Source organism: Orycteropus afer, unplaced genomic scaffold, assembly GCF_000298275.1.
Source record: "Orycteropus afer afer isolate SDZICR_OR568_19922 unplaced genomic scaffold, OryAfe1.0 scaffold00070, whole genome shotgun sequence".
NCBI lineage: Eukaryota > Metazoa > Chordata > Mammalia > Tubulidentata > Orycteropodidae > Orycteropus > Orycteropus afer.
Genome location: NW_006921657.1, coordinates 7,248,017 through 7,262,560, shown reverse-complemented (window position 1 = coordinate 7,262,560; position 14,544 = coordinate 7,248,017). Strand labels below are relative to the sequence as shown.

At 45.1% G+C, this 14,544-nt stretch overlaps 1 protein-coding gene across 1 annotated transcript in view; it reads right to left on the bottom strand.

Annotated features, from left to right (window-relative positions):
* Positions 1-14,544, bottom strand: part of LRRC20 (leucine rich repeat containing 20) — a 164,303-nt gene that overhangs the window by 26,191 nt on the left and 123,568 nt on the right. The window contains exon 3 of the mRNA XM_007940656.1: positions 7,833-8,000. Within this exon, the coding sequence (XP_007938847.1) occupies positions 7,833-8,000 (168 nt within the window). The remainder of the gene's footprint in view (positions 1-7,832; positions 8,001-14,544) is intronic.

Below are 14,544 nucleotides of genomic sequence, written 5' to 3'. Positions count from 1 at the left end.
ATAAAAAATAAAATAAAATAAAAAAATAACCACCATTTCTTGAGTTCCAGCCAAAGGACGGGAAAGCAGTGGTGGTTCAGTGGCAGAATTCTCACCTTCTAGACAGGAGACCCAGGGCTGATTCTCGGCCAACGCACCTCAAGCACAGCTACCACCCGTCCCAGCAGAGGCTTGTGTGTTGCTGTGATGCTGTGCAGGTTTCTGCAAGCCTAGAAATCTCCTTTAAAAAATCAACCAGTAAAACCCTACGGATCCCACAGCAATCCCATTATATATCCTAAAGAAGTGAGAGCCTGGACAAGAACAGATATATGCACACCCATGTTCATCGCAGCACTACTTACAATAGCAAAAGACAGAAACAACCTAGGTGCCCATCAACAGAAGAATGGATAACCAAACTATGGTACATACACACAGGGGAATACCATGCAACATCAAGGAATCATGGAGAATCTGAAAAACACCACGTAACACGGATGAACTTGGAGGACATTATGTTGAGTTAAATAAGTCAATCACAGGACAAATATTGTATTAGTTGATTATTGTAGAAAGTCAAGGAAAGGTTTATATATGAAAGGACACTTTCTTTTTTGGTTACCAGGGGTGGGAGGGGAGGTTAGGGAACATTGCACAAATAAATAATCAATAAATAAGAAAACCCTATGGATCCCATTGTACATGGAGTTGCCATGAATTGAGGGCTGAGAGCTAACAGCAGTTGAAGGATTAATAGTGACACTCTCCTCGTGTCTGACCAGAGGAGCAGTGGGTGGTGATGTGGATCTAAAGGACCAGGGGGGTGAAAGGACTGATAAGGGTGGGAAGGCCCCTTTCCCAGGCAGGAAGGATCAGGCCTCAGGGTCATGTTTTATCCCGGCTCCTTTGGCCATCCTCATGTCCACCCCTCCAGGAAACCCTCCCTGCTCTCTCTACCCTCCAGGTGCACCAGTTCCAACCAGTTGCAACCAAAGGTGAGTTCTTAGAGAGACCAAAGCCATGGAATGTCTCACTAAGGAGCAGTTTGGTAGAGAGTACCAAGGGGAAATAAACCCATGTTCTCCTCTGCCCTATGGAATGTTGGGAGAGGGTTCTGGGGTTCTGCTCAGCATTTATGCCCCAGGCTAGGGAAGATGGTGGAGACACCATATCTGGGGGAGGTTTTCTCCTGATGGGGATGAGAGGGAAGCTGCAGTTCCCTGGAAGGGTCTGGGGTCCTGGGACCCTGGTCTAACAATGAGCTAGTGGGCAGGGTAAGTGCACTCCAGACTGCCACAGTCCCCCATTCCCATTCTGATTCCCAGGGGAAGGGTCCTGCACTTGGACAAACCTTAAGCTTTAGAGCTGATGCCCTAGCCCAGATAACTCATGATGAAGGACTGAACCAGGGGGCCAGCTGTGATTCAGACATGTTACAACATGACTGAACCTTGAAACATCCTGCTGAGTGAAATCTGTCACTCACAAAAGGACAAATACTACACGATCTCACTTATATGGGAAAGGCAAATATACAGAAACCTGGGGAGTAGCTGTAGGCAGCAGGGCACAGCCTTCCTGAAAGAAGCCCTTATTATTGGCTACCAAGGGTAGAGCAGATGGGGAGAAGGAGAGTTTTTGCTGAAGGGGCACTGAGTATACACTAATGGTGGTATATGTTAATGTGCAGAGTGATTCTCAAATACGTAAAAGGATGGTCATAATGGCTGCATAACATGAAGAATGTAATCAGTGTCATTGACTTGTCCATGTAAAAATTGTTGAATTGGCAGATGTTTTGTTATGTATATTTTTACCACAATAAAACAAAAAGACAGGAGGAGGCAAAGTGGGCAGGGCTCAGCACTGAGTGGATGGCGGAGAAGAAAACGGTAAAGACAGTTAGCTGCGCAGAGTGATTCTCAAATCAACTCCTTCTCTCCAGGACACTGGTCAGAAACAGAGATTCCTGGACCCATCTGCAGACTTCTGACTCAGTTGATCTGAGATATGATCCAGGAGCCTGCATTTTTAACAGGCCCTCCAGGGTATTTGGATGTGGGACCTGTGGAACATATTCTGAGAAATTCTGTGAGGTTTAAGGGGAGGTCACGCTTGGGAGGATGGTGGGCCATCAACAAATTAAGCAGCCCCAAGGTGGCACCTGGTACCTGGAGGAAGCTGAGAACACCAGGAAAAGCTCCTGGGCCAGCACGTTTCAGAGCTTGATGTGCAGGCCTGTGTATCCCCTGGGGAGCTTGCTAAGGGGCAGGTTCTGATGTAGGAGATCAGAGGTCTACATTTCCAACAAGCTCCCAGCTGACGCCTGTGCTGCCAGTACTTTGAGGACAGCCAAGGCAAACCAAAACCAAAGCCAAACCCACTGCTGTTAAGCCAATTCTGATTCAAAGCAACTTTACCAGACAGAGTAGAACAGCCCCACAGGTTTCTAAGGTGGAAGCAGACTGCTACCCCGTGGAGCAGCTGGTAGGTTTGAACTGCTAACCTTTTGGTTAGCAGCCTAGTGCTTAACCACTGCACTACCAAGGCTCCTTAGAGCCACAACAGAGGTTCTCAAACCTTAGTGTGCATCTGAATCACCTGGCGGGGTGGTGGGGGGAGGCTCATTAAAAAAGAGTGCTAGGCCCCACCCTGAGTGTGTGTGTCTCTCTGTGTGTGTGTGTGTGTGTGTGTGTCTGTAGGGGTAAGTATTGTTCTACCAAGTTCCCAGCTGACACAGATGCTACTGAACCTAGGACCACATGTGGAGAAATACTGGCCTAAGTACTGAGAAGCAGAACAGCACACAGGCAGAATTAAGTAAACACAACCCAGAGCATCCGTACCCAATACCAAAATCAAAATCAAAATCACTGCTGCTGAGTCGGCCCCGATTCACAGCAACCTCTCCGAGGGTTTCCGAGGCAGTATCACTACGGAAGTAGATTGCCCAACCTTCCTTCGGAGGGGTGGCTGGGGGGTTTGAACCGCCAGCCTTTTGGTTAGCAGTCAAGTGCCTTAGGCACTACACCACCAGAGCTCCCCTATCCGATACAGGTACCTTTATTTTTGGAAGTTTTACTGCTCTACTGATCACATTCTTAATAAGAACTTGTTTTCCTGTGACCACTTGCTCTCTCTAGAACGGTGAGTACACAGGGAAAAACAGAAAATTGAGGGTTATGGAAAGCTGAATTCTAGCTTAACTGAAGTAATCTCCTGCTTAGCAGAATGGAGTTCACGAAATACTGATTTTCTCATCACCCTGACATATTCCAGAGCTTTAACTTGCTTTGCAACATCAAGTACTTGTGGGTAAGTGGCTTGGACTTGATTCTGCTCCTGCCCACATTCAAAACTGGCCTGGTGGCTGCTCAGATAAAAACTCACTGCCTCATCTTCAAAGGCTGTCATGTGACCCATTTTGTCCCCACTTCCTCATTCTTGGTCCAGATTAAACACCTCCCCTTCTCCAAGCAATCATCCCTGGATCCTCTCAAGATGAGTACCTGCATGGACAGCCACCCTCAGCCCAGGAATCCTCTCCCTGTCACTCTGCCCCTGTTAAGGCTACAACCATGTACCATCCAGCAGTTTAATAGTTGCTTGCTCTCACACTGCCTCCTTCCAGACTGGAACCAACTTGAGGTCAGGACCTGCATCTCATTCATCTTTGGAGCTCCTGTTTCTACAGAGGCTATATTTTCCTAGGCAGTTTTGTTTATGAATACTGCTAAGCTTCCAAGTACCACTTTCTGGTTTGCAAAATATAGGAATTGTCCCAAATCCCCATAACTTGTAAATGACTGCTGTCTGAACAAATCCTCTGAGCTACAATCCTTTCTTCCTCCTTAGACGGGCTCAAGAGAAATGAGTGTATACTGGAGATTACCCAGTGGGAGTTATCCGCCACTCTGTAGTCTGCCAGGGAGCCAGCCGGGGAGAGGGAAGTGGCTCCTCGACCTCCTCTGCCTCCTTTTCATCTGACCTGGGCCCCAGCCTTCAGACTCTGGATTTAGTCACAGGCAGAGAAAATGGTAAGAGATGAGGAAGGACTTCCAGGCTGAGAGCACAGGCCAGGAAGGGCTATATGAGTAGAGTGGCGGTAAACAGGTGGTGTTAAACTTATCACCCACCTGGCTCCATGCTGTGCTGGGGCCTCACTGTCCACTTTCACTCCACCCCTTTCAGCCAAGTGATGTGACCACAATGAAGAGAGATGGCGGTGGAGATGACAGGAAGGAAGACTGAATAGCGTGGCTGGGAATACAGGCTGCAGGACAAGGAAGACTGAATAGTGTGGCTGAGAGTACGGCTGTGGGACAAGAGGCCAGGCTGGTCAATAATAGACCCTCCAGATCACTGCAGACAACTCACGGGAGTGGCTTTCAGTATTTTTGCTCATAACCCACAGAAGAAATCCATTTTACATCACGACCTGGCACACATAGCTGTGTATGTACATAGTAAAACCAAAGCACAAAGCTTCACAGGACCATATTTATCACACTACCTGTGATACATGCTCATAATTTTCTACTCTATTTAATTAAAAAATTGCTGATCTCAACCCACTAACTTGCCTTTACAACTCCCTAATGGGTCCCAACCTGCAAACTGCATCTGCCTTTTCGTATCTGTAAATTCATGGGGCGCCAAGGCTTTAGAATTCCTGCTCCACACAGTGTCCCAACTAACTGAGCACCTGTTGTATACCAGACGCCATGCTAGATGCTGAGTGGGGCAGAAGGCAGGGCAGCTCCCAAGATGCAAGGAAGTGGCGACTGGCCTGGAGGACAGAGAAAGGTCACACACAGGGACCACAGGGCTGTCTGCACAAGATGGAGGCAACAAGGCAGGCTGTGCTACCCACGCGTGAGGCCTGAGGGCACACAGCCACCAGGGAGCCCCAGGAATGGGCAACGCCAGATCTCCTGGGGGTGGCATCAGAAAGCAGACAAAAACATCTCTGCCTCTCAGCCGTAGACAGGTCCCTTCCTCCCCTCCAGGGGTTGGAGTCCTCTGGCCTCCTCTCCCCGCAGGGTGGAGGTAGATCAGTATATTAGAGACAGCACTATGCAGACACAAGAGGCTGCGAGCATCCTCCCTCTGAGTCTTTCATTTGGGGAGGTCAGACAGGAAGGGCTCAGTCAGATGCCCCGGGGGCTTGTTTCAGAGACACCTGTTGGCTGCATACTGAACCACGGCTTTAAGGAAATTCATATGTCTCAAATTTATTTCTCAAAGAGAAATTGTTTTTTATTTTCTAACACTTTCTAAGGGCTCTGAAGGGGAACAACAAGCCACTGTGAAGGCATCCTAAGCTCCCCTACAATTATCCCAATGAGTTTCTGCAGGAGATTGGCTATAGCAGCAAACAGTGCCAAGCTATTTCCATAATGAAGGCCTATGCAGTGCTGCCTTCTTTGCTGTAATCACAGTCCCCTTCTCCTTGCGCTTCCATGCTCACTTCCCTCCAACCGGGCTATTAAGGCTGGGTTGGCCCTTCCCCTGGTGTGGGAATTGAGAAGCCACTCAAGTAACTAGGATGCTGGGAAGCTGCAAAGGCCGATCCTCCCCTCACTATTTGTTGGCACAGCTGGATCGGGGAGGGGTAGAAAGCAGAAGGTTGGGGTCAGTTAAACACCCTGGAGAGCAATTGGTACTTAGGAAAAAATAGGAGTCTCTCCTAGACTCAGAGCCCCAAGATACCCCATAGATCTGGCCGAGGCTAGACAGTAGAAGGGCTCTGTCACAGGCTGAACTGACAGGAAGCATAGCCTGGAGGTTGCACTTGACTTTTGCCTGGCCAGATATGAGACAGGCACTCGGCCATGAAGGCTAGGAGAATATTTTGGGTCCTTCATTTCTACATCTGTCAAATGGGGATGATGGTGCGTAGGAGTGCACATGGGCATTCGTGGTAAACTAAGATGCTTCCACGTGGAAGGGTTATGACTGTCACACTGCAGGAAAGCACAGATACGCATATGAAAGCATAAGTAAAACAGCCAGCCTTGGCTTTGGGGCTGTTGCTCCTGAAGGATGCTGTCAGCCTTGGGAGGGGAAGCATTAGTGGGTATGTCACCCTGTGCTGCAGTCAGTACAGATGCCACCAGCCTGCTCCCTGCCTGGGGAACAGCCACCTTCTCATCTCTGACCACCTCTGGGGCAAGAAGCAGGAGCTGAGGTGCAGAGAGGGTGTGCGAGTTTTCCAGGGTTGCAGTGAGGAAGCAGAGCGGCCACTAGCCAGGGCTTGTCCTGACCCTCCTGCCTGCCAGCAATACGCCCAGCTCTGGTGTTGGCATCAGCTAGGAGTAGCCCCTGCTGGGCTACTGCCCCCTTTGGACAAGGAAGCAAAAGGAAGCAGAGGCATCAGGGAAGGCTTTAATGAGTAAAAGGAAGGACAGCAAGGGCCCAGCAAAGGGGACCCAGCAGGAACACAGGGTTTGGTGCCAAGAGCCTGGGTGATCTGGCCAGCACAGAAAGGAGGTGCCTCACAGTGGAAAGGCTCTCTGTCCATGCCTTTCTCATTTGCTCAAGTCCTGCAATGCCCAAGTGACCATGATGCCAACCCAGAAGCAAGCCACCTAGGGGATCTGGTCTTGAGAAAGCATGACTGAGATGGAGTTTACCCTCAGGGCCTGCCCAGAGACCAAGGAGCCCCATCCCAGGCACAGGGCAGAGCTATGGAGTACTGTATTCTTCTGCAGACTCGCTGTGTGACCTGATGCTCTCTCATGATCTCTCTGGGCTTCAGTTTACTCATTTAAGAAAGAATGGAGTCAGGCAACCTCAGACCCTCAGAGCTCTGCTGGTCCTACCTCCCACTCAGCCATGGCAAGAGTCCCTCTGTATCACCCCTGGGAGATAGGGTGCTCATACCTCATGAGGCAGGCCATTCCCCACCAGACAGCTCTCAAGCACTCGAAATCTCTTACTTTTAATCAAATGGCATAATAGCTGTGGAAGAGCTTACAAAAATAAAAGCATAACTGGAGAGGGTTATTATTACCATTGATATCAGACAGCACTGACAGTAGAGGCAACAAGAGAGAGGGTGAAATGGGGCTGAAGACAGCTTCCTAAGCCAGGCTGCGGAAGGAGGGAGCTGAGGGGGAGAGGGTGCAGGGGGACCCTGGTAAGTACTAGTCCTCTCTGGGGAGCTTAGACAGTGAGCTGGCACTTCTGGTAACCTGAAGAGATGGGGAGGTAGGTGACTGCTGCAAGAGGGGAAGGACTGCTCCCACCTAAGCAGAACACTCCCCCCTCGAACCTGCACAATTCAGACCCAGAGAGATAGGGTCCCTGCTGGTGCAAGTGCCAGGAGGCTAGGCTGACAGGAGAGTATACTGTAGTAGACAGTGCAGAGGGGCTGTTCTCAACATGTTCCCCTGATGGCCCCTGATTAATAATGGTGAGAGCTCCCTGTGAAGGCAGGAAGGGAGAGTAATAGTAATTAGGGTAGTAATTAGTTTACAGAGGGTTAGCCTAAAAGGTCTTAGAGATAGCTTATACTAGCAGATGGAGACCCAGAAAGGGAGAGCTTGTGGCCCAAGGTTGCCCAGCTAGTCCAAGGCTGTGCAGTGAAGAAAGGCAAGGCCTTCTTTAAGTGGCCAGCCAGCACCAGCAGGTGGCAAGGCTATGTAGTGGTTATATGCCAGGTCCGGTACCCATTGCTCAGCATCCCAGACCAGGAAGTCCAACCCTCCCTCACACCTGTGAAAGGCTCACTCCAGAGGTCGAGCCATGAAAGCCTTGTTCAGCAGATGGTGGGTGTGCAGGAGGCAACAGCAGCCTCTGGGACCAGATGGGCCGGGTTGGCACTGAGACCCTCACCCACCACTCACCTATTATCTCGTTCTCCTCCAAGTTGATGGTTTCCAGTGCCGGCAGGCTGGTGAGCTGCTCAGGAAAGTCTCGGAACTGGTTCCGGGACAGGTCAATGGCCTTGAGGTGCTGCAGGGCACTGACCTCATTGGGGAGGCGGTGCAGGAAATTCCCTTCCAGGTGGAGCTCTGCCACGCACAAACAGGGGAAAGAGAATGTAAGGGTGATAGAGGGCAACCCAGAGACCACATGAAAAATGGGGCTCTCACCCCCACCAGGGCCATGAAAGCAGTGAGGAAGCCCCAGGCCACAAAGGAAGTCAACCCAATACCTGATCCTAAGAGAGAGCTAATATTCCCATTACTGCTTGGTAATGGTAGCCTGTCCCTTCAGCTGGGATCCCCTGTTTTTGACTTTGTGATAGAAGATTTTTCAGGAGCAGCTTTGGCCTAGACTAAGGGTCAGGATGTGCTGCCTCCTCCCTCAGATGAGGCCTCAACTCCAGGCCTGTGACAGGCAGCCCTCTGAGGGACACTCTTCATGGGGTGAGCCACAGGGGAAGTCATATTCCTTCTGTTTTCCTCCCCAGCCACAGCTGACCAGTTAGATGGGGTCTTGGCCCAAGAGGAGCTGCTCCAAAAGCTGACCAGCAACTTCCATGAGGACTGCCCTGAGGTGAGCTGGGCCAGCAGGAGGCCCTCTGTTGGGAATCTGGCCAAGGCAGTGCTATGAGAGGGTGCTGGGGGCAGCAAAGGCCAAAGCTAAAATGTCATGTCCTACAGAAAGAAGTTGGGGTGTCCACAGGTACCTGTGCAAGGAGGCAGGATGAGGGCAGAAACCATGAGTTGATGGGGGCATAATGGAGGTCCTGAGACTGCCTGGGCTCCAATAACAACTCTGTCCCCTACAAGCTATCCATACAGAATTTATTTAAGCCCCTTAGGTCTTAGTTTCCTCATCTGTACTAATAACTGCCTCATAGGGTTGTTGGAGGATTTAATCTGTAAACATGCCTAAAGTCCTTGATCCAGAGAAGCATCCATAAATGTTTATTTTTAATTAAGTTAAAAATATGTAACAAAACATTTGCCATTTTAACATTTTTTATGTGTACAAATTAGTGACATGAATTACTTTCACCATTTTGTGCAACCATCACCACTAGACATTTCCAGATTTTTCCATCACCCTTAACAGAAACTCAGTGCCCCCATAAGGAATGACTTCTGCCCACCCTCCCAGCCATAAATGCTATTTATCCTCACCATCATCACCACCACATGACAGAGCTGTCATGAAGATTAAACGCACGCAAAGTGTGCAGCACAATGTTGAGCACATAGTAGGTGCTCAATACACCAGGGAAGAACTAAGGAAATAGAGGGAACCAGTGTATTATGAAAATGAGGGAGACAGAGACACAACCCCACGAAAGGGAGAGAAAGAGGTCGAGCCCCAGAGGCGTCTCTATTTCCTGCTGGTTTCCAGTTCCTGATCCGCACGTGACCTTATGTGAATCCCATTTTGTTCTGTGAGCCAGGTGAGCATCCCCCTCTGTGTGACTCAAAGGAAACAGAGGCCCAGAAATACCTTTAGAATATCCTGCTGCTCTCTTCTAAGGGCTGGCTTCCTGGACACACATGTGACCAGTGCAGGCATGCAGGGTACCTTGTGCTCAGGGCAGCCCCCCACCTGAGGTTGAATGCTGCGCATCACAGTCTTGAAAGTTTTTATTGGGTTATCTTTGAATCTGTGTTCTGTAAATGAAGCATGTGCCAGGGGCATGGAGTCTTGGCTCACAAGTGGTCCCACATCCCATCGCTTCCCCAGGATGTGTTCCTCCTGTTCTTTGGCCTCCAGACCCTGCCTGCTTGGTCTCTCTCACCCCACCCCTGTGGGTCTGGGAAGTGAGGAACTGCTCTGAGCCATCTTTGTTCCTGTACACCCAGCTCCCAGAAGAGCACCTTCAAAATATTTGATGCTTTTCCCCAGGAAACAAATAGATAATTCCTGGAGGTTAAAGAATTATATTTAGGTACTTTCAATGGATTGAGAGACAGATCAAGGAAAACACTGACAAAATTGAGAAAAACAGAGAGAAAACCCTAGAACAATTTTGGAAGACAATACAAGAACAAAATGACAAAATAAATGAAAACTCAGAAATGATACAGAATCTAACACAGAAATCCAGAAGATTAATACTGAATTTTCAGAAATAGATAACACATTGAATGGGCAAAGGAGTAGAACTGAATCAATGGAAGACAGAATTAGTGAGATTGCAGACAAACATCTCAATATTTCTTTGGAAAGGGATCAATGAGAAAAAGATCAAAACAAAATGAAGAAAGCCTAAGATTCATGTGGGATACCATCAAGAGAAATAACTTACATGTAATTGGAATTCCAGAACAGGAAGAGACAAATAAAACCACAGAGACAACTGTCAATGATTTGTTTGAAGAGAATTTCCCTGATATGATGAAAGACAAGAATATATCCATTCAAGAAGCCCAATGAACCCAAAACAGGATAGACCCCAAAACAAAATCACCAAGACTTATCATCAAACTCACCAAAACCAAAGACAAAGAAAGAATCCTGAAAGCAGCATGGAAAAAGTGAAAAATTATCTACAAAGGGCAATGAATAAGACTAAGCTCTGATTTCTTGGCAAAAACAATGCAGGTGATAAGGCAATGGGATGGTATATATAAAACCTCAAAAGAAAAAAAATTCCAACCAAGAATTATATACACAGCAAAACTGTCCCTCAAATATGGTAAAATTAGGACATTTCTAAATAAGCAGAAATTAAGGGAATTTGTTAAAGCCAGACCTACCTTACAAGAGTTGCTAAAGGAAGTCCTCTGGACAGAGAATCAACAACAGCAAACAATAACTGACCATTAACACACATGATGCCATAACCCAGAAACCAACCCAGTTATGGAAGTATTCAAAGTAAATAAGCTTACAAGATTATAAGCAGGAAATCAGAGACATCAATTGGCAAATGAGGAAAACTACAAACCAAAAAGAGGGAAAACACAATGTAGTTACAGAACTTCTAAATGGTGAAGAAGTCAAGACAAGATAGAATGGACTGTTCTAAACTTGGGAAGAAAACGATAAATCACAGGGAAACCTCAAAGAAAAATGATAAACCTTCCCATCAAAATAAAAAGAGGACACGCACAAATATGTAGCAAATAGTAAAACAACTGCAACAAAGGAAATGATAACATGATTCATAAAAAAAAGGAGTTCAGCACAGAAAATTATATGGAACAAAGAAACCAGGAACACCATGAAAAAACACATAACAGAATGACACCAACAAATTAATACTTGTCGATAATTACACTGAACGTCAACTGATTAAATGCACCACTCAAGAGACAGAGAGCTGCAGACTGGATAAGAAAACATAACCAATCAATATACTGTCTACAAGAGACATACCTTAGAGACGAAAACAAAAATAGACTACAAATCAATGGTTGTTAAGAAGATGTATCAAGCAAATGGCAACCAAAAAAGAGCAGGAGTAGCAATATTAATTTCTGATAAAACTGACTTTAAGACAAAAACCACCATAAGAGACAAGGAAAGACATTATATAATGATTAAAGGAGCAACTGACCAAGAGGCCATAACAATAATTAATATCTATGCACCCAATGAAAGAGCCCCAAAACACATAAATCAGACATTAACAGAACTGAAAAGACAAATAGATGACTTCATAGTCATACTAGGAGACTTTAATACACCACTTTCAATGAAAGATAGAACAATTGGAAAGAAACTCAACAAAGACTCAAAAGAACTAAACAATGCAATCCACCAACTTGACCTTATAGACATCTACAGAGCACTTCACCCAACAACAGCACAATATACATTTTTCACCAGTACACAGGGAACATTCTCCAGAACAGACCATATGTTAGGCCACAAAGCAGGCTTAATAAACTTAAAAACATTGAAATAATACAAAGCATCTTCTTAGATCACAATGCCATAAAATCAGAAATCAACAATAGGAAGATCACCAAAAAAAAAAAAAAAAAGAGAGCAAACATAAGGAAACTGAAAAACACTCACCTTGAAAACAACTGGGTAACAGAAGAACTAAAAGGTGAAATTAAAAAATTCCTTGATTCAAGTGAGAATGAAAACACAACATACTAAAATCTCTGGGACACAGCAAAAGCAGGCTAATTTATAGTTATAAATGCACACATCAAAAAAGAAGAGAGAGCCAAAATCAACACCTTAACCCAACATCTCCAACAATTAGAAAAAGAGCAGCAAAAAAAGCCTACAGTTACCAGAAGAAAAGAAATAGTAAAGATTCAAGCAGAAATAAATGATACAGAAAATAGAAAGACAACAGAAAAAATCAACAAGACTAGAAGTTCTTTTTTGAAAAGATTAATAAAATTGACAAACCACTGGCAAATTCAACAAAGGAAAAGAGGGAGAGAATACAAATAACATGAATAAGAAATGAATTGGGTGATGTCACAACAGAACCAACAGAAATTAAACGGATAATACTATGAAGAACTATACTCCAACAAATTTGAAAATCTAGAAGAAATGGACAGATTTCTAGAAACATACTACTTACCTAAACTAACACATACTGAGGTGGAAAATCTGAACAGATCCATAACAAAAGAAGAAACTGAACAGGTCATAAAAAAATCGATGCAGAAAAGGCATCACCCACTCCTGATAAAATCCAACACTCATTCTTGATACTCAGCAAAACAGGAACAGAAGGGACATTCCTCAACATAATAAAGGGGATATATGTAAAACCAACATCCAACATTATTCTCAATGGAGAGAAACTGAAACCACTCCCCTTGCAAACAGGAACCAGGCAAGGATGTCCTCTATCACCACTTGTATTCAATGTTGTATTTTAAGTCCTATCCAGGGCCATAAGGCAAGAAAGGGAAATCAAAGGCATCCAAATTGGTAAAGAAGAAGTAAAACTATTCCTATTTGCTGATGATATGATCCTATACATAGAAAATCCAAGAGACTCAGCAAAAAAACTACTGGAACTAGTTGAGAGATTTAGCATAGTGGCAGGATACAAGATCAATATCCAAAAATCAGTTGGATTCCTCTACACCAGCAAAGAGATTGATGAAAAGGAAATAAAGAAATCAATATCATTTACAATATCTACTGAAAAATTAAAATACTTGGGAATAAATCTTACTAGGGACACAAAAGACTTGTACAAAGAAAACTACAAAACACTACTTCAAGAAACCATAAGAGATCTACATAAATGGAAGAACATACCATACTCGTGAATAGGAAGATTGAACATTGTTAAAATGTCAATTCTACCCAAAGCAATCTATATATTCAATGCAATCCCAATCCACAGCCCATCAACATTCTTTAAGGATATGGAAAAAACAATCACTCATTTTCTATGGAAAGGAAAGAGACCTCAACTAAGCAAAACTACTGAAGAAGAAGAACAAAGCAGGTTGTCCCATACTCCCAGATCTCAAAACCTACTATACAGCTACAGTAGTCAAAATTGCCTGGTATTGGTACAACAACAGACACATAGACCAGAAGAACAGAATTGAGAACCCAGAAATAGATCGATCAACCTATGGTCAGCTGATTTTTGACAAAGGGCTGAAATCTATTAAATGAGGAAGAGATGGTTGCTTTAACAAATGGTGCTGGCAAAACTGGATATCCATTTGCAGAAAAATGAAACAAGATGCGTACCTCATACCATACACAAAAACTAACTCCAGATGGATTAAAGACTTAAATGTGAAACCCAAAGCTATAAAGTTCCTCAAGGAAAAACTAGAGGCAAATTTTTTTTTGTTGTTGTTGTTATGTGCCATTGATTTGGACTCGACTCATGGCAACCCCTCCTTGAGCTTCCGAGGCAGTATCAATACAGAAGTAGAATGCCCAACCTTCCTTCCGAGAATTTATGGCATAAATAGACTATCAAGCATTACCCACAATGCTCAAACAGCAGAAGATAAACTAGATGAATACATAAAAAAAAGAAAACCCAAACTCACTCCCATGTAGTCGGTTCTGACTCATAGTAACCCTTTGGGTTTCCAAGGCAGTCAATCTTTACGGAAGTAGATTGCCCAGTCTTCCTTCCATGGAGTAGCTGGTGGGTTTGAACCACCAACTCTCGTTTAGCAGTCTAATCCTTTAGGCACTATACTACCAGAGCTCCTTAACAAGATGAATGGGACCTTCTAAAAATTAAATTTTTATGTGCTTCAAAAGATTTCTCCAAAAGATTAAAAAAAAAAAAAAACCTACAGATTGGGAAAATACATCCAGCAATGACGTATCTGAGAAGAAACTTGTCTCCAAAATTTATACAAACCTCCAACATCTCAACAACAAAAAGACAAACAACCCAATTAAAAAATGGGCAGACGACATGAACAAACACTTCACCAAAGAGAATACTCAGGCGGCCAACAAATACATGAAGAAATGTTCACGATCATTAGCCGTTGCTGTTGTTGTTATGTGCCGTTGAGTTGGCCCTGACTCATAGCAACCCCTCCTTGGGTTTCTGAGGCAGTATCACTACGGATGTAGATTGCCCAACCTTCCTTCCGAGGAGTGGCTGGTGGGTTTGAACCGCCAGCCTTCTGGTAAGCAGTCAAGTGCCTTAGGCACTATGCTACCAGAGCT